Source organism: Cyphomyrmex costatus, unplaced genomic scaffold, assembly GCF_001594065.2.
Source record: "Cyphomyrmex costatus isolate MS0001 unplaced genomic scaffold, Ccosl1.0 scaffold281, whole genome shotgun sequence".
Lineage (NCBI taxonomy): Eukaryota > Metazoa > Arthropoda > Insecta > Hymenoptera > Formicidae > Cyphomyrmex > Cyphomyrmex costatus.
The window spans coordinates 768,889-789,641 of NW_017276922.1; the positions used below are offsets into that span (position 1 = coordinate 768,889).

The following is a 20,753-nucleotide window of genomic DNA, read 5'->3' on the forward strand; positions in this document are numbered from 1 at the left end:
CTAAATAGAATGGTTAGTTGCCTCTTTACAAATGTATTTAGATCACTAACTATTGGTGATCCCTGTATGATAGGGAAAGAGCAATATATAGTAAAATAAATATTTAAAATAACTGGCAAGACTGTAGTTATTTCCTAACTTGCATATAGTCATGAATAACTCGACTGATCTGTTTACACGAAGTTCAGTTGACCTACTATCGACCTTACATCGCTCAATCGTACTTCAACTGTACGCCATATAAAACTTAAGCATTAAGAAATTCGGACTTTAAACATTCGATGATTCAGTATTTGTTAAGAATTAATAATTTTATTTGTGGATAAATTCAATTATATTGTTTCGATGCAGAAATATGCGGTAAATTAATTTTTTTATTGCTTAAACAATTTAATAACTGCATATTTCCTTTTTTTATCCAGAATGATATACATATATATTCGCAAAAACATAAAATGTGGCACGTGGAACAGCTAAATCAATAAGAAAAAATAAATTTAATAGCGAATTCAGTTCGACTCATCGATACGTAGCAGTGCACACTGATAAAACTTGTGTAAAAATAAGACGCAAATATTTTGAATTATAAAATGTAACAGAATAAAAAAATGTAAAAAAATGTATTTAAAATGTATTTAATTCGTTTTTATATTTACATTTATATATTAAGGATTCAATTTGTTTATATATTAAACATACATTTTTATTAAATCAACTTGTGTACGATGGTTTTAATGTGCACCAGAGTGCGCTCTAAAATTTGCTATAAAGTATATTTCTGTATACTAAAACAATATCAAAAATTAATTCACAACAAATAAAAATTATTAATTTTTAATTCTCCATTGACAAATGTATATACTTTTTGATTATGGTCTGCAACTTGGATCGTTGTGGTCCATAGCAAATTTTTTTGTTGTTTCAAACTACATAAAAATTTGAAACAATTCTTGTAAACTTATGAAACCTTTAACCACAAGTTTTTTTATAAATTTAAATATAGTGTAACAGTTAACCCCACCCTCCCACCCCCCACCCTCTAGTACAGAGTACAATATAATAATATGTACATGCATAATTAATAACAATAATATACAATATAACAGTTTTGAACGTAATATCAGTTAAAAATTCGTAACTTTTATATAAGTAAATGGAAATATCCTTTTAAATCGCAATTGTTTGAAGATATGTACCAATATATATTGTTAAAAAAAAATTAGTATGTATGAGTATGATGGCTTCAAAAAGATAATAAATTATTTAAACATTTGAAAATAAAGATTTTTTAAAAACCAAGTCTTTTCGCAAAAAATAAAATTGTTTTTTCATAGTTGATTAATTATTAAATTTTGTTTACATTATCCAAAATAAAAACAAAGATTCTAAAATATAAATATATTATACGGTATACAGTTATGTAATAATGTATACGGTCCTCGCTACCAATTTGCACATAAGGCACAGTACATAGTTTTCTTATCACAATGTCAAAATGAACATCTTTTTCGTTTCTGTAAAAAAATAAATCTTTCTGAAGCAATTTCTTCTTCAATTTGGATACAGTATTTCATGACTTATATTATACATACTTAAATACATTTTTACAAATATTGACTTTGCAATTACATTAGTGAAAAAAACGAACTACTGAAATACTTATTTTAAAAGTAAAATCTTTAAATATTTATTGAAGTTAGTGTAAAAAAATGTAAAAAAAGAATTTAATTGCACAAGATCTTACATGGTTTGAAACATAGATTTTTCTTCTTCTTCTATCATTACTCCTTGAAACGAAACAACTATATGGATACTGATGGTTTTTGTATTATATACATACAATCTTAACATTATCAAGTTTTTTAGGAAACGAAACTGAACTTATCTATTCTTATCCTTCTTAAAATTTATAATAAAAAAATCAACGTATCTTGCTCATCATTGCCAGTAAAGAATTAATAATTGCTGAGTCGTCAAAATACGTGCTTTTTCTGTTGACAATTGCTTATTACATACATTAACATAATCATTTAAATATATATATTTATAATAAGGCTCAATAAATTTAAAATTAATTAAAAAACAGGGCTACGAGCCAAAAATTCATTAATATATAAAACTATTAGTAAATAAAGATCGTCGTTTAGTTAAAAATGTAAAGTTTAATAAAAATTGAAAACATACGTTTCGATCTCTATTAGGTCATTATCAATGTTACATAAGTCGCAAGATTGTTAACAATGTACGAAACTATGGTATTATAAAATTACAAAGACGAAAAATATGTATAAAAATATAAAAAAATATGATATGGGTGTGTAATCTCACTCGCATAATTGAGATTTTAATCATTTCGGCACACCAGCAAGAGTCCACAAAACAAAGCAAATCGTCCAATTATGTAGTTTGTGAAAAGATATAGCAATTGTTTCTGTCGAATAATCATTTAATTTAGATACTATTATAACTAAATAAAAAGTTTACTCGCTTGAAGTCGTAATTACAGTAACTCAAAAAACTGATTAAATGTATGTATACAATTATTTACAATTGGTGAGAAAAGTTAGCAACAATGATTTTCAATACTTTCAATATCAATAAAAAACAAATATCTGTGTGATCTTGTTGATTGCTATATGGTAAGGATTTTATCACTATATAATATACTTATATGAGCACACATTTTATATAAACATATTGTATAAACATATTAGATTAAAAATGTTTAGATCAATTAATATTGTTAATTTAATCCAGGTTTTTAGATTGTTTTATTTAGACGAATCTTTTTAGGTATTATCGTTAATAGTTTGTAATTACTATTATGTGAAATATCAATTTGCAATCTCTTCAAAATATTTTTATAAAAAGATGTTAAGTTTTAGTTGTTTTCCAGTTAACACAAAAACATTTTTAAATCGCTTAGATTTTGGTTAAAGTTGCTTTTATAAAGATAAAATGTTAACAAATGTATAGAATAGTTCTATTTGTTACTTAACAGGGACAATTTTTAATTGGTTATAACTTCGAAATGTTAAGTTGTCTGGAAATAACAAATAATTTATAGCAGATAATTTTATTATAAATAGAAATGTTTATTATCCATGATTGTTTCATATCAAAAGGTAAATCGAATCGTTGGAGATTTCTTATGAAATTAGCAGAATACATGGGTTCGTAACATATATTACTGAGATCCCGTTGAAAATAATGCTAGGAATGCGCTAGTAGCGCCTACAGAAAGTATATAGTTTACTGTAGGTGTGAATGTTTTTAAAATGTAGAACGAAGATACAATGACGATTGCTAGGAAAAGGGCGTTATTGTAGAAAATTGAGAATGTCGTTGCTTCGTAATCCGCCACTTCATTTTTCTTCCATAAGATCCTAGATAAATATAATATAAATTAATATTTTACAAAAGGTACGATACACTTTTTATTATAAATAATCAATTATGCCGAGATAATTACTTATATTGTATATCATTCGATACATGACTAATCGATCAGCCATTTGTTTCAGAAAAATATAAAATTACCTTTCGTCTTTTTCTTTCTTGCTCATCTTCTTGTCTTCTGCGAGTTTACGATTTATTTCTTTAGTTACAGCATCTTCTCTTTTTACAGCAATCTGTGCATACACAAAATTACATTATATATACATATATATTCTCATCATGTACATTATCTTTAAGGCTTATTCAATGAGTTCTCAATAAATGATCCTGCACTATCAAATATTATAAAATTTGTTCACTTTTTATGGTTTTGCTTAAGAAAACTTTTAATCAGCCTCTCATGATATAGAAAATATCACAGTTTTAGCTAATTTGATCAAAGCTGCTTTTATTGGTATGAACTCTTTTAAATTAGAATTAAAAGGTAAATTCTTTAATGTTGTAAATTGTATAAAACATGTAGGACACACATACCTTATGTTTGAGGATAAATTTTGTGTTTTTATATGCTAAGGCAAGAGCATATGTGCTCACCAATGTAACTAATACAAAAGAGATTAAGTTAGAGTATAAATCGATCAAATGTATTCTCCAAAACAACCCTGTAAAAAATAAAATACAGTTAAAATAAAGAATAATGATTTCATATGTAATATTTATTTTCAACAAATATTAAATATCAGATTTAAAACAAAGGTATACAGGGAATATTAAATTATATATAAATAAAACATATTTTTTAATATGAATTGTTTTCTATATAGAAGCTAGAAAAATCGCTCTACTGAAATTATTGTACAGAAAAATCTGTCTATGCTGTAACAAGTTTTGTATAGAAAATTAGATAAGGATATTATAGAATCTGTCATACACAATTTGTCAAGTTTTAAGACATAACTGTCAAATCTCAGTTTTCTAAATGTATCTTAAATCAGGTAGTAAATCAGACAACGTAAATTTTATACAGTAAGAATCTAATTGTATAATGTAATAGAGAGAAACGATGAAAGAAGTACTTTTCAGTGTTCTTCACAAGTTTCTGCACTTACAAATGGGTATCGCAGAAACGATGAAAGCATTGCCATAGAACAACGCCGAGGATTTTGTCGACACGTTCCTGGAGAAGTCTTGCAGTAGCAGCTCCTCCTCCTTGGTAAATGCTTTAGACTTTCCTGACATTTTCGGTAACAGCTAGACGATCGGACAATCGTTCGGCCACGAGGATTGTCACTTGACGGACGACGGAAATATCAGAGTCAAAAACAAATTGGTACGCATGCGTAAAAAGCGTCAGTGTGGAAACGTGTGGTGACGTGTCTCCGTCGTCATTCCTCGTCATATCGATCGAGGTGTAAGTCTTGCTCCCTCTCTCTGTAGGCGATTATTGTAAACTTTACCAAAAATTTATGTTCAGTTGTAGGTATCGTAAATTCTTACTGACACACACTTATATTTTCTACTTTTGCTCGTTTCTACTAATACACAGAATAACTTATTTAATTTTAATTTAACTTACTTTTTATCTTTTTATAGTCCTAAGAAATAGAATTTGATTTGACAAAAATGAACATTTATTGTACATATATCTGAAACTTTATAGATTAAACGAAAATATCATGACTTTGTTGCATTTATATCTTTAGCATTTTATTATTGATCATTATATTAATCATGATAATCACAATTTGATGAGTTCAGAGATAATTGAAGAGCTCAATATTATCTGCAATATATAAATTAAATTTGATTAAGCTATCTTTTATAAATACAGATTAAATTAAATGATTTATTAATGTATTATTATTACAAGCATACCTATTTATAGGATTACTGCAAAATTGTTTTTTAATATAGTTATAATATATTGCATTGTGCGCATAAATAATGAAATATTTACGAGTTAAATAATAATAATATCAAAACATATGATATAATAAAGCATAAAATGAAATTATCAATTAATCATAGTTCAAATTTAGGAACTTCCATAAACTAAATTGTTGATTATTTTTAATATTGCTTTGTTGCAGTTGTAGCTCTTACAGCTCTATATATACACACGCACACACACACACACACACACACACACACACACACACAGCAGTTGTAGCTCTTACAGCTCTATATATACACACGCACACACACACACACACAATTATACGAACTGTGCAGTGACAGCAACCAATTCGTTCCGTCTCTACTGTCTCTAGTGTGCCATTTGCTGTCATTTCTGACGGATCAGCAGCGGTCCGTTAACTTGAAGAATTTCCTGGATTTCCAATTAAATTATCAGTGTTATGACACGCGTACGGTACTAGCGTGTCTGGCGTAAATCCATCTCGACATCGCGAAATTATGGAGGCCGAAAACGAAGAGGTGTCCTTGATGCAGTCTGCAACGGATGCATCGACGTCAATCGAGAACCATAACCACAACAAAGTACGCAGAAGGAACGTGCCTGAGTCGGTGTCATCGGCGAGCCTTTCAACAAAAACGGACGGCTGGGTGACAATTGATTCGCACGATCGTGTGCCCCTTGTGAATTTGTCAGACTCCACGAAAGCATGGCACGACAGCGTCACGCCGCAGATACCGGATCTCGCCGATGTGGCCGCAGCAGGCAAGCAGCGGAATGGTGTGCTGACTTGCGAGGACGATCACGGTGTGACGGATATCCTCACGAGCCGCGACAAGATGAAAATGAGCGTAATCCGCGGCAGCATCGCCAATCCGGATCTCACGTTAGGAGAGCTAAGACTACTAGGCTGCAGTAGCGAGGGATTCGTTAATGGTACTTTGACCAGGTGACGTCAATTATGATCAACAAGGAACCTTAATAATCTGATAATTTTGTTCTTTGGAATTTTATCGAAAGAGAATTTTACGGGTTTTGATCTTCTGCACGATTATCATTGTTGTTTTTGGATACAGACGATATTTCAAGTGCTATTTTGTTAATGTTACTTCAATAAAATATATAACAATGGTTCCTTTTTGAGAATAATTTTGTTCTCTGTGACTAAGTCTTGAAATCATGAGGATGATCTGTAGATGATGTACGAAGGGTACTGTGGCCAAAACTCTTGCGACTGGTACAATTGGATCTCACGCCTGTTAACGGATTAGAAACTGTACATACTTATATACCAAACGAGATTTATCAGCAGATATTGAAGGATGTGGCACGCAGCGGTAGTCATGTCTCACAGAACGCAACAGAAAAGGAGATGGAAAATTTTCAAGAGCAATTAACTCAGCTTATGTGTTGGGTACTTCATAAACATTCCCAATTGAAGTTAGTATATTCAAGCGTGAATCATTTATTATTAATTTATAATACATTTATATATATATTATAACTTATGTTTTATTATGATATAAAATGAAATAATTTGTTCTTAGTTATTACCAGGGTTATAATGATGTGGCAGCAACTGTGTTAGTTGTAATGGGATTACAAACAGGCTTGTATGTGCTCGAAAGTATCTCGTTAGAATTCCTGGAAAGATTCATGGAAAAAACTATGGAAAAAGTGAATCAAGAATTATTCTTTATATTTGCATTGCTGGAAAGAGTACATCCTACACTTTTGGAACATTTAGAAAAGTTAGTCTTTTCTTATTCATAGTTAGTCTTTTTTTATTATTAAGAATAATAAAAACATCTTCAATTTTTTGTTTCATGTTTATTCTAGATAAACTAATAAATGAACTTTTATTATATTCTATATTAATTTAATATCTTATATATGTATAAATTATTTCAAACTTTTATATTTTTTGTTTTGATTGCATTCTTATTTTATACACTTGATATTAATAATCTCATTACTAATAGAGCAATATTTCTTTTTACTCTAGTGTAGAACTGTTTCCACATTTTGCTTTGGCTGAGTACACGACATGGTATGCACACAAGTTTGCAGAAAATCGAAAATTGTTACATAGATTATTTGATTTTTTCCTGGGTAGTCCTCCACTTTTGCCTCTCTATTTAAGTACAGTAATTGTTGCACATAGAGCTACAGAAATTTTTAATACTACACCTGATATGGGGCACACACATAAAGTCTTATGTACGGTGAGTATAATTAATGAAATAAATGGTTCTGAAGGTTCGAAAAAAGACAATAGAATAATTTCAAGTTTGTTTTCAGTTACCAGACGACTTGCCATTTGAAACCCTTTTAGTAGAAGCAAAGAATCTATATCGACAATATCCTCCTGAATCTATCAGTAATGATGTCAGAGATTATGATCATAAGAGAAAAATTAAAGAGCAAGAGTGGAAGGCAAAAGCAGAAGCAAGTCGTCAAGAGAGAGAAAGACAAAGAAAATTAAAAATTGTTCAAGCAACGCCAAGAATATCTTATCGTATAAGAAGTTATAAAACCATTACCGTTGTAACTATTTTGGCTTTGGGAATATATGCTTTCATAAGATCCTCGACAGGGCTTAACTGACATTAAAAGATATTATTTGTTGTAAAAAAAATTAGAATTTTTACATATCTTCTAAAGCAGAAACCCTCCACTTCTTTAATACATTGCTATAATTTGGAACAAGATTTAAAAATTATATAAAAGCAAGCACCAAAGAAATGAAGCAAGGAATATATATTGCTAGGAATAACTGAAAAGTTTGGTTGTCAATATTTGAGCAAAAATCTGTTTTAGGACATGAGTCAGAATCTTGTGCATTCCTATGCTGCCTTTATGCTGTGTTCTGGAGGCTAACATGAACTTTTATTATATGTTAAAAAATTATAAATATACGAAAATTTATAGGAAAAAAAATAGCAATTTCAAGATTAATATTCAGAATTGCTAAAAGTTTGAATCTAAATGGGATATTAAATAAATGTATATAAAAATGTTTCGTACATAATATTGCTTATTATAATTACGTTATTATGATCTGTGATTAGAAATAATTTTATTTATAATTACATTTGCAAAGAAAAATTATGATAGTTAATCATTATGAAATCAATAATAAAAACATTTTATTTTTTAACAACATTTATTTATTATCATCTTTGATGATGAATTTCTTCTTTATAATATACCATATTTTATCTTAGAAATATATATATAATTATATATGTATTGTCTAGTTTATCAGGTTTGATAACATTAGATATCAAAAGAATACTGATGTCGATTGCTTATATTTTATGTAGAATATTTATTTTTCATCATTTTATACACGAATGTAATTTTGTAGAAACTTAATGTGTGGATAAATGTTTATTATAAGTCCATATTACTACAATATATGGACATATTTATACCAAAAAAATATAAGTTACTGTACATTACAACAAATATAAAATTTTAAAGTTGTAAACATTTTAGAAATTTGACGTTTGTTAATATTTCTCAAGGGAATGCTTTTTACATCAAATTTCTTGAGTATTTTAAGAGTATTCATGACAATTATGAATCATTGTAAATATAATATCAGTATATATTTATAATATAATCAATTTATGACTAGTTTAAGAAACTTGGATTTCATTGTTATTCTAATTGTGCTGCATTAGCGACTAAAAAAATATGTTACTATACAGAATAGAAACTTTATAGCATATTATCACTATATATCGCTAGTCATGTTAATCTGATCACTCTTTGTTTCATATGAGATCATACAAAAAATTGATAATATATACTGAATATATAAATATGTACACATAAAGAGGAGATAAAAGTATTATATTTATAGCTGAGAGTATGGCTGTATGCCAGTAAATGTGGAAGTATTGACATTTAGAAAATGTTTTTTGTAACTGCACTACTTTATAATATTCTCAATTGATATTTGCCGCTATGTTATGTAATGATATATTTTAATGAACAATGTAGTTAATAAAAATATTTTTTCAATTACATGATATTTTTTAGTCAATAAAGTATCAAGAAGTGAATGTACTTCATAAACTTAGGCAAATCTTTTAGTCTTGTTAAAATTATTTTATATTAAAGTTTTAATACTAATACCAAGAGATTAGCACTGACAAGATATTATTATCTCGGTCGATGATAGAAGGAAAAAATGTTAAAAGAATTTAGTGACATTAATCAATGTGTTGCCATTCTTTCGCATTCCATTAAAATATACTAATAAAAATCATATACTTTTAAAATTGTCTTAATATATGCTAAAATATCAGGATTTCTTAAGATCTCCGTATGATCTACTCCAGGAAAACTTTGATTATAAATTTTTTGTTTTTGTGATTTCTGCCAAAGTGTACATGCTTCTAAACTCCTTATATTCACCGTTCCGTCTCCATCTCCAACTATTAATTTTGGATAACCATTTACACTCGTACCTGGCTTATAATACAACCTGTGAAATGCGAATTTTAATTGGCTCTTCTCTTATCACGAATCTAAATCGAACAAAATATTTGATGTATATACAAACTTTTCTACTGTGTCCACTTTGTTACCGTATAAACAATGTACTTCAACACCTGGTGCCGTAAAATCCAATTGATATTTCTCATTGTCTGTTTTGAACTCCCAAGCATTAGGAACGTCTATGTCTCTGTAAATAAAAATATTTCGAAATATATTTGTGGACAAAATGTAGCAGGTATACAATAATTGTCTAAATAATTCACTATACATAAAATATTGTTGTAAATTGCTCAACGTATAGTTTTTTTGATCCGATTGCACCAAAATCTCTGTGTCTTTCCAAAGTAGTTTTGAAGGTAATAACCATCCTAGACTTGGACTCGTTATCTGTTCGTCTCTTAATGTACTTTCACGAAGAAAATATGCACCTAAGTCATCTCCTATATTCGACACAAGTTTAAATGTGTAAAATATTATATTTTATAAAACAAAATAACAGTTAAAAAATTTGTATTATACTATTCTGAATTTAAGTTATCTGTTAATTAATTATCAATAATATATTCAGTAATCTACTATTAATAATTATAGACAAAGTTATACAAATAAGATTGATATGTTTACCAATGGCAAATACTTTAATAGCCTTGGCAGATCCTGCCCATACCGCACTAAGGGTGATAAAGGTATTTATATATTTATCCTTCCAATTTTGACTTTGACGTTGTAACATTATAAGAGTCATAGGTCCACCCATGCTATGAACCAACAGCGTCACTGGTGTATTATTATTCATTATATACGTTTCTTCGACTAAAGTTTTTAATTTAGTGAAGAATTCTTCATTTTCACCTGCAGTTTAAGGTCTCTGTTTCGTTAATTTGTCATATAATCAAATAAAATACATGATATTAAATGTTAACATGTAATGCCTATATGAAACAATTTATTAATATTATTTTTTTACATACTAGGTCCTTTTCTGAAATCATAAGGCGCGCCACGTAGTGATAAATTCCTGATGTATCCTAAATCATTTACTAACATGTTTCCAATGTCCTTGAAATAAGAACCTGGCGAGGCTCTGCTGGGATCTATATATTCGACAACAAACGGATTGCCCCATCCCGGTATCCTTATATCTACTCCAGGCTGATTGCTAGTAGTCCTCGTTACATTGTTATAATTTAATTTAAGATTGTCTATCTGCAATAGGATTCAAATTACTTTCAAATTATTCAGCGAGAAAAAGATTGGAGCTATGCATAGTAAGTCAATGATAGTACAAAGCAGTCTATTACGACAGGTACAAGCAGTTCCATGTTCAGCCATAAGTTAAAATAATCATTGGATGCTTTTTCGCATATATAATGCACCACTGATGACTTGTTAATCTTTGCCTCAACCTGGCTGCCGCCATCACCTGGAACTGGAATATCATTTTCCTTTGTAAGTAGACGCGCTCTTGACAATGTGTCAATAAGTCAATATCTCTGAATTTCTATGACACTACGATAAGAGTCATATCATCAAAGTAGAGAAATCATATGAAACGGCATTTCAGAGCCATTTCGACCCCTAAAGTACAGACAGAAAGGGTCATGATAATTTTCGGCGAGCGAATGCTTCCAAAAATATTCCATACACACATATCTGACACATCATAGACCTCCAAGAAATATCCTAAAGACGTCCAAAGGACATCTATGACTTTCCTGAACATTCTAAGGATTTTCCCAAGATGTTTCGGATAAAGTGTGATGTGTATGGGCATCAGTAAGATGTTTTTTTGACTCACCTAAAATAACAGGCGATATTTGTTTGGTTTTGGCGTGCCAAGATCTCACCGATTGCGTGGTGAGCAAGAGAACAATGATCACGCTCAGGAGAGCTGCCAGGCGCATTGTTTGTTGCGGCTACGATTTTAAAACGACAGACGGATTCTCGCTGGAAAAAACACGTGTATCTTGGAAATTAAACAAACTTGGTTGTTTTACTCGACGAACAATTTCTCTTCCAAGTGTCTCTTCTTGATCCAACAGAACGGAACTATCATCAGCACGTCACTGCGTTGTGCTCCGTTGTTTGTTTCCTTTAGTCACGGTAATCAGCTGATATCGCGCACATGCGTCGACGAAACTCGTGATCGGCGACAGCCAATCGAAGCGACGGACGAGCAACAAAAAATATTGTATTGGTATGCTTTCGTAAGTGACTGTTCTAATTGACCATAATTGTCTCTTCCTGCATTTGCATATTTGAAAAACATGTTATCAGAGAGGTCGATTTAAACTATCGATAAACGCGAGTTTAATGACGTTGAAAGAAAGAAGAGTAAACACGAATTTCGTTATTCCAATTATGTGAATATATAGATAGAACTTACGTTTCAGTTTAGCTTATTTTTTTTTCGGGATGTTTTGTTTTGTGAAATAATATGAAAAAAGCGCACAAGCTGAAACAAACAGATTTATGATCAGTTTATAGCTCTATTCTATTGCCAATTTTGCAATAAAATGTCAATTGCGTCAGGATATGAAATCAAAGTAGACAAACAAGCTTGAAATCTTGAACGAGCGTAAAATATAATGGATGCGTTCAGAATGCAACAGTTGTGGAATCGTTTTATGATTATTAAAACTTCGAGTAAAAATCAGTTCTTTACTTTAGTCTTGAAAATTATTTACTTCGATATTTATTTTCTTTGGATGTATATACATATATACAATATATATATGACACACATATATATATATATATATGTATATGACACCGCATATATATTTTATTGTTCTAAAATTAATCATTCAAAGTTTTTGCATTCATCCAAAAGATTTTTGTATAAAAATAGTTGTAAACAATCAAAATATATAGTACAATAATTAAATTACGATAACGTACTATATTATATATATTCAGTTTCTAAAAGGCGATATTTTTCTATTATAGGTATTACAACAATAATTTAAATATGTAATGTTAGAATTACTTACACATACACGTATATGGAATATCTGCAATTATACATTCCATATTATTGCGTGCGAATAATCACCGCAGATGACTCACGCTGGACTTTAGTTAAATATTCTATTTAGTTAAATATTCTATTTAATATATTTTGACTGTAAAAAGAAATTATATAATTTCGACTAAAACTCTAAATTATAAAATATTTTTATGTCCCACACAGCACAGAAGCTTGCAACAATGTTATTTCAATATTGTTGGAACTTGCAATATATGTTACCGGTAATCATCCACGCGGCAAGTTATTTAAAATTAATGCAACACAGAACGTATTTCATATTATATCCTTTTTCAGACTTTTTTTAGTAAAAAATATTTTTTTACTGTACAAATTGGTGTTTGATTTATTTTGGGTTTTTACTTCTCTAATTGTGAAAAGACTTTTTTTAAAAGAAAACGTTACGATAAAATCGCGCAATAAAAGAAGGGCAACATTTGTGAAAATTCAATTTCCAGGTTTTTACGTCGTTTATTATACCGGCGCGGCGTCCCGTATCGACGTCGTCGGGGATCGAATTGAGTACATTGTTGGATCAATCGTCGACGGTGCTTAGTACCGATCGACACCAAGACCTGAGCACGCAGCGGGTAGATACGGCGTCGTCGCACGCACCCACTCGAGAGGATCCAATCCATTGCGTGGACCGGACCGGAGCCGAGTGGCCGAGCTTTAACCCTCGTTTCCTCTCCCTCCGGTTAAAGCGTCGCGAGGATGGCCGATGTTAAACAGGATCACAAGGGCGAGGACGTTGACAGTTATGGGATGGGCAACAACGCCGACCCGAAGAACATGCAGGAGCTAACGCAATACGTGAGTCCGCGTATTTACGCACAGGATGACGGTGATGCATCCAGGGACGATCCGTCGCGAAGCGACCCTGACGCTACGTTGACTCCTTTGCAGGTGCAAACGCTGTTGCAGAACATGCAGGACAAGTTTCAAACCATGTCTGACCAGATCATAGGAAGAAATATCCTTTTTCTCATGCTTAACCTAAAACGGTGCTGTAAGCTGTCTTGAAGCGGCATTTCTGGAAAAATCTGTGTTGACACTTTGTCATACAGTGTCGTGTAACTGGTTGTCTGTGTTAGTATACGTCAGATTTTTTGCTGTATTGCCAAGTAGCTTGTTTTATCTGTGAACGTAAGTAGTAAAAAACAATAGCTGCTTTTTGTTATTAATTTTGTACGAGTCACGCTTTTGTTAATTTCAATAATTATAGAAAAGAAATTTTGTGTCCATGTGATTTCAAAATTTTATTTGGCATATATTTTTCTATTCAACTAATTGTTTATAAGAAATTAAATAGATCTGTTCTTTTTAGCTAAACTTGCCTAATTCGTCTACTTTTTTCTCTATGTTAAAAAAAAAGATGAGTCCCTCAAGAAAGTTCAACTAAAAAGAACAGATCTAATATATATTTGTAAACAACCAATTTTGAGTGATATTTATTTTTTAACTGTATATATATGTTATTCTTTATTCAATTATTAATTGAATTAAATATTATACAAGTTAACATATATTTATTATAGTATTAATCATAAAAATTAACATACGTTTATATATAGTATTAATAGTTGTTACAAATATATAATTCTTGTAAGATCCTTAATAAGAAATACTAGATGAAATGGGAAACAGAATAGATGACTTGGAAAAGAATATCGCAGACCTAATGACACAAGCAGGAGTCGAAGGAGGTGATAAATGAGCTCATTCTTTCCTCAATGCACTCAACTATAAGTAACGACTTATCCAAAGTATAGCCATACTTTATTGTCATGGAAAAAAATTGTATACCGATAGTGAGACACCCATCCTTTTGTTACAATACAGAAAATAAACTTACACTTTTTTAGAAATATATTTTGACATTATTTCAATTCTCGTTTCAGATAACTGAGATATCAACTAAACCAATATATCAATTAGATTACTCAACTTCAGTGGAATGCAGGTTATATTAATTCTTATATTATCTTTATCTCAATGAAGTTTCTCTTATTTTCTAAAAATAATGTTACATCTACATAAACACTTAAGTTAATACAAATAAGTATTATGCAAGTATGAAGATGTTTACTTTGTCTGATTCAATCTGTAAGGTATGCGATATATTATAGATGACATTAAAGACTTCTGACATGTAGGAATTGCTGGGACAGGTTTGAGAATGAAGCGTTTCTTTACTTTGTATCCAGCGTGTTTTGACATTCTTTTCTAAAAAGATAGAAATGCAAAATATAATAAAAGGATGATTAAAGTTACATAGATTTCTGCCTAGTTCTCACAGGCTTCTCTCGAATTGATTCTGATTCTGTTTCCTCTGTGCTGTCCGGATATTCTTCAACTTGAACCGACTCAGAAGAGTTCGTAAATGCAGTTCGTACAGAATCCTGAAATGTGTCATGTGTTAGGATTCAAGAATAAAAACTGTGAAGCGATATGTATTCGAATTTTGCACTTACAGTAGATTCAGTTCCTCGATTAGCTAATTTCTGTGATGTCAAGGGCGAAGATGCGAATCGAGTGGCTAAGTTCGTTAACGAGTAAGCCTGTCGAAATGAAGTTCTGCCCACCGTATCTAATCTTGCAACAGAATCGGGAACTCGTAATGTCTCTCGAAATTCCTAAATATCGAAATAACATTTTATTAAGATAATTATTACGAAATTGCATTAACATTTGACAGTAAAGTTATATTGAAATAGCAAGTCTTTCTCATTAAATTGTAATAACATGTATCAATTTGAAGTAAGTTTACCCCATTCATATCTCCTCTCGCGTTTTGAAAGTCCTGCACGTTAAAGGAAAGATAAATAATATTGATCGCACTTGTCATATAAAAATGCACAGTTACAGTACATATTTTATAAATATAATCTTTCTTAACTTTAACCAGACACAATTTAGAAAAAAATTGAAATTAAATCTTTTACTTTACCTCAATATCTTTAATTTCGTCAATAGTCGCAACATCTTGATATGCTTTGGTCAGAAGCTCAAGGGCCTTTGTGTGAAAGCTCAATTCGACAGTGACAAAATCTAAAAGTATGGATTTCAAATCGTGCAACTTTCGTCGTTCGAATGAGTCGATTTGTTCCTCCAATCCTTTTACCACTCGGGATACTTCGATGGACGCTTTCGTCAGCTCCGATTCAGCTTGAGACTGATATTTTTTTTCAGTTAAAAATTTATAATAATAACATAACGAGATACTCTTAAAATAATAAACTAGTTACATCACTTTAAAATTATTTTATCAATATTAATCTTATTCTTAATTATTAATTTAATTATTTGCTTTATTGTTACAAAAGGTATAGAATTAACTAAATTATAACTAAAATTAGTTTTTTTGATGAAATAAATTTTTAATTATAAGGATACTATCATTTGACGATTTCTAGGATTTCTTTCTCGAACTTTGTCCAAATGTCTTCGTCTTGTAAGTTCTCTATCGCGTGCTGCAAATGTGTTTTTTACATCGTCGCGAGCATGTTTACAAATCATTGCGTATTGCGAAAGAGGTACAATCACCTTAGCATCTAATCTTTGTACTTCCGCATCTCTGTAGAGTAGATCGATAATTTTAAAAATAAAAGTATAAATCACAAAATAGTGTTGAAAATAAAAAATATATAATGCAATTAAAATAGCATAGGCAAATCACACAAAAATTATTTAAAAAACTTCTAATAATCTTTCACATCCGATAATAAAGAATAAAAAGCCCATGATTTGATGAAAAATATAAAATTAAAAAAAATGTTATTATAAATAAATAAGATGGTAACGCTATAATTTTATTTTTTAGTTATATGTATGTCAAGATCAAATGCAATAATTATTTACAAAAATTAGTGTTTTTATGCATTGCAAAGAAAACGTAATTATTTGAGATAAAAAATTAGTTTTACCTATAATCACCGATAACTGATAATGTTGCGGAAAAATTCGCTAATCCGGCGCTCATTGATCGATTTATGATCTCTGAATCTGCGTAAATTTGTAATATTTTAGCCAGCTCATCGCTTTTATCACGCAATCTGAAAAAATAAATTAATAAATAGCGAACGAAATTCAGCGCATCGTCGTCAAAACAATAGGGAATAATGTCACTAAGGAGAAATAATCGATATGGTTTGTCATAGCGGAGGAGCACCTGGCAGCTTTTCTGGTGAACGCCGCGAATATCATGCACAGCTCGGCGAAGTGTTTTTCCACGCCCGTTATGCGATCTTGTACAAACTTCGCTTCTTGCTCACTAGCAAATAAAATAGATTTATTTAATCTAGGTTTGTTTATGATTTATTTACGATCTGTCAAATAGCGATGTAAAATTAAAATTAAAAAGAACAATATGTTTTCGATTTAACTTACTATAAGCTGCTTTGAGAACGCGATCGAAGCATCTTTCTCTCTGTCAAGTTCTTTAAAAAATAATTCAACTAGCTCTTTTACATCCGAATCCTTTGCTGTGGTAATATCTCGCGAAGCGAATGAAACAAGCGTCTGTTGTTTCCTTTCTAGTACGCTTCGTTGACAGTTACCTACTGGCAGGTGGTAAATTGCAGGTGAAGTTATATATGTATTTTCTATACTGCCTTCGGGCTAACTATGCAGGGGGTTGATTACGAATTCTGATTGTTTCACGAAAGGTAGTTCATATTTGATCCGACCTGTTTATTATACTTTTCCTCATATTCTGTTTCGCGACTGTAATACAATCCTTTTTATTATTTTCTTGATAAAGATTTGTACATTTCATAACACTTCTATTTTATCTGTATAACAAAATCAGATTATAAACATATCGATTTTATGTATTTACATTTGGGCTGGATTGTTTCACCTTTCGGTAAACTTATCTGAAGATGGAACAATTATTAGAAAAATAAAATTAACAGCTAAATAATATAACATCGTTTTTATGCATTTTATTAGAAAATAAAACTTCCATTATCTCTACTTCATATAAAACGTAGAAGATGAATACAGGATTCTGTATTACATTGTGATTTTAGTTACCTTTATCTTATAATACTGCAATAAAATAACAAGTTGATCATCAACGTCAAGATGTATTTACAAAAATACTTCATTGGTAGTACACGATTTAAGATTTAATAAATAATAAATTTGCAATAATACAATATCGCAATTAGCTAGTGTTTTTTATCACAGTGAATGAATGTCCTGCGCCAGCACCTACAAGAACTGCAACAGAATTAGATGAAACAGGAAGAAATTCCGGACGTAAAACGTTCTCCGTTTTTCCGTTACCGCAGTTTCCATGTTCGTTCCAACCCCAGCACAGCACTATTCCGTTATCTGTAAAATGAAATTATTTGTTATAACATATATGATAAGATAAAATATTTTTAAATATACGTTTCCAATTACATAAAATTATAACTATTTAATGCGTCTTTTATTTTTTAGTAAAATTTATAAATTTTTATCGCATATAATTTACCGGTTAAGGCAATATTATGCTCTGATCCAACTGAAAGTTGAACGATTTTCGGGATTTGTTCAATACATTGAAGTTTCTCTTCCGTAGAAATTCCATTTTGTGGTTGCAATACAGACCGACCTAATTGACCATAATCATTTCTTCCCCACGAATAAATAGTACCATCTGAAATCATATGTATATTTTAATATATATATATATATATAATACAAAGTAAATTTAATTTATTTACTGTTCAAGATATTTATGTGACTCCAGCCTGTATGAATTTGAATTGGTGCATTGTGTTGTATGTTAGAGAGTGGAATACATAAAGGTTGCAATATTCGTATTTCAGAAGAGGTTTTAGGAAAAAATCCCAGCTGTCCATGCTTGTTATCACCAAAGACATATATATTATATGTTTGGTTCTTTGTTAGGACGACAGTATGATACTGACCACAGGTAACATTTTCCACATTTCCTTGCATTGTCCGTTCTGCAACTGTTCACTTGTGTTTTAATTAAGGGGAAATATTTTCATTTTTTTATTATAAAATATATTTTCAATAGAACAGTTGCCAACTATTTCAGTTACAAGTAATAAAATGAATGATATAAAATGTATAAATTAAATCCATGAGAGTGATGAATAAATAATACCAAATATACTAAATAAATATACTATATAATATAATAATACATAATAAAAAATATATTAATAGATATTCGAGGAAATTTAATGTCTTTAGAATTTTTCAATTTATACATTCATTTTTATAGAATAAAAATTATCCAAAGTACAATTTGTCATATACCTTTGGTAAATACACCAAGAAGAACATAAGGCTTCATGGTGTCTGAATTAATCAAACCTAATTGTCCTCTATTATTTGATCCACAAACATAAAGTTCATGATTCACTGTTACTACAGCGGTATGTCGCAGACCCATTGAAACATTCTTTATTTTCTCGCCAAATGAGATTTTGTGGGGATAAAGTATTGAAGGAAAATCTGAAGGATCCAAACCTAATTGTCCATAACGATTGGAACCCCATACATATAATTCGCCATTCCTTGTTAATGCTGCGGAACTGTCCCATCCGCAGCAGACATCAATCACTACTTCATGTTCAAGAGCACATATCCTTTGAAATATTAGAACATTTTCTTGCTCGATGTTGATGTTTCCAGCTTGTCCTTTATTATTTAGTCCACAGGAATAAACGCGACCATCCGCTTCTAAAATCAGTGTGTGTCCAGCACCACCGACAATTTTCCTGATGAGTTCTGGCCTCAGGGAACATTTGGATAAATCAACTTCTTGAGGTAGAATAAATTGCTCGGATAATAAACCTTGTCCTAGTTGACCATGGGAATTTGCACCCTGTAAAATATATTCAGAAGATTTTTCGAATTCTTTAGAAGTGCTATAGATTTACGTTTCAGAAGTTTATCTGGTAAAAGTGCAATGGAGGAGGACAACCGTCTCAAAAATCGATTAAATTATACTTATTTGACGCGTTTTTCCATAAAATGATTTCTATAATTGGACTGTTGGATATGGGTTTCGATTTTAAAATGGGTTAGAAATATTGTCTAGAAGTTGCAGCCTAGATGACCCCTTGCAATATTTCTAACCCATTTTAAATTTCGTTCCTGTTGGACCGAAAGTAACAAAACGCATGCGCATGAGATCGAAATGCATGTAGAAGACATGACATGACGATTGTGTAGGGCATAGATTCAAGAAATTGTATCTCACATGACATGACACAAGTTTGGATGTTTTATTTACAATTACTTACCCATGAAATCAGACGATACATAGACATTTATAAGTTGCTTTCCATTTACTCCGATTCTCAGATAATTCTCACTTATGACGTTACAACTCAGTTGAATGCGCGTTCCTTTTGCATTCTGAGAAGTGAGATTCAACTGAGTTTTTACCTACAAACTGCACAAGATCGAGACCGTGTGCTTTATTGAGTCTCGTAGACTCACTTTAAAAGTGAGGTTATAAACTTGTGTTGTTATTTGTGTGATATCAACTAAAGATCTACGCGTCGGGCTTTGTGTTACGAACTATACGAGGTTAATTTTAAAGCAGTTTCACTTGTGTGTAGATGGAAAGCAACTATTATTTAATTATATTCTTTAAATATTTTTCTTCCTTATAATTTAGAATATATTTCTTTACATTATTCCACATGTCCACATTCCACATCCACATATTTAAAGAATATGATCAAATGCGTCATAGAAAGGCAAGTGCTCATGAAAATCTCCAACTAGAGCAAGAATCTTGGGCTGCGGTCGAGTTGCCACTACGAATGCTTTGAAGCGTTTCTTGATTGGTCAATTTGTAAAACTCTTTCTTTTGATTGGTTAATCAAACGCTTCAAAGCATTCGTAGTGGCAACTCGACCG

At 30.6% G+C, this 20,753-nt stretch overlaps 5 protein-coding genes across 6 annotated transcripts; 2 read left to right on the plus strand and 3 right to left on the minus strand.

Moving 5' to 3' along the window:
- Positions 1-3,116: 3,116 nt before the first annotated feature.
- Positions 3,117-4,691, minus strand: LOC108775028 (translocon-associated protein subunit gamma). Its single transcript, XM_018541305.1, has 4 exons — positions 4,509-4,691; positions 3,934-4,061; positions 3,541-3,632; positions 3,117-3,386 (listed from the first exon to the last, which is right to left on the minus strand). Exons 1-4 carry the CDS (start codon positions 4,636-4,638, stop codon positions 3,188-3,190), a joined length of 549 nt encoding a protein of 182 aa, XP_018396807.1. The 5' UTR covers positions 4,639-4,691; the 3' UTR covers positions 3,117-3,187.
- Positions 4,692-5,650: 959 nt separating this feature from the next.
- Positions 5,651-8,202, plus strand: LOC108775027 (TBC1 domain family member 20). The gene is made up of 5 exons (XM_018541304.1): positions 5,651-6,250; positions 6,511-6,754; positions 6,862-7,065; positions 7,320-7,539; positions 7,616-8,202. The coding sequence occupies exons 1-5, from the start codon at positions 5,815-5,817 to the stop codon at positions 7,919-7,921; spliced, it is 1,410 nt and encodes a 469-aa protein (XP_018396806.1). The 5' UTR covers positions 5,651-5,814; the 3' UTR covers positions 7,922-8,202.
- Positions 8,203-9,553: 1,351 nt separating this feature from the next.
- LOC108775059 (group XV phospholipase A2) lies at positions 9,554-11,923 on the minus strand. The gene is made up of 7 exons (XM_018541336.1): positions 11,625-11,923; positions 11,113-11,255; positions 10,798-11,032; positions 10,451-10,678; positions 10,095-10,266; positions 9,891-10,013; positions 9,554-9,812 (listed from the first exon to the last, which is right to left on the minus strand). Exons 1-7 carry the CDS (start codon positions 11,728-11,730, stop codon positions 9,581-9,583), a joined length of 1,239 nt encoding a protein of 412 aa, XP_018396838.1. The 5' UTR covers positions 11,731-11,923; the 3' UTR covers positions 9,554-9,580.
- A 1,451-nt stretch (positions 11,924-13,374) lies between these two features.
- On the plus strand, positions 13,375-14,818 carry LOC108775070 (heat shock factor-binding protein 1). 2 transcript variants are annotated; one of them, XM_018541349.1, is made up of 4 exons: positions 13,375-13,667; positions 13,761-13,827; positions 14,483-14,620; positions 14,756-14,818. In XM_018541349.1, exons 1-3 carry the CDS (start codon positions 13,569-13,571, stop codon positions 14,569-14,571), a joined length of 255 nt encoding a protein of 84 aa, XP_018396851.1. In that variant the 5' UTR covers positions 13,375-13,568; the 3' UTR covers positions 14,572-14,620; positions 14,756-14,818. The 2 variants fall into 2 exon arrangements, with proteins under 2 accessions (XP_018396851.1, XP_018396850.1); XM_018541348.1 differs by lacking the exon at positions 14,756-14,818 and having other exon boundaries at positions 14,483-14,703.
- Positions 14,819-15,009: 191 nt separating this feature from the next.
- On the minus strand, positions 15,010-20,556 carry LOC108775045 (CBY1 interacting BAR domain containing protein Fam92). The gene is made up of 14 exons (XM_018541320.1): positions 20,129-20,556; positions 19,137-19,707; positions 18,572-18,823; positions 18,340-18,504; positions 18,046-18,194; positions 17,325-17,474; positions 17,244-17,293; positions 17,026-17,127; positions 16,781-16,909; positions 16,251-16,431; positions 15,805-16,029; positions 15,625-15,657; positions 15,329-15,490; positions 15,010-15,256 (listed from the first exon to the last, which is right to left on the minus strand). Exons 1-14 carry the CDS (start codon positions 20,153-20,155, stop codon positions 15,125-15,127), a joined length of 2,328 nt encoding a protein of 775 aa, XP_018396822.1. The 5' UTR covers positions 20,156-20,556; the 3' UTR covers positions 15,010-15,124.
- Between the last annotated feature and the right edge of the window lie 197 nt (positions 20,557-20,753).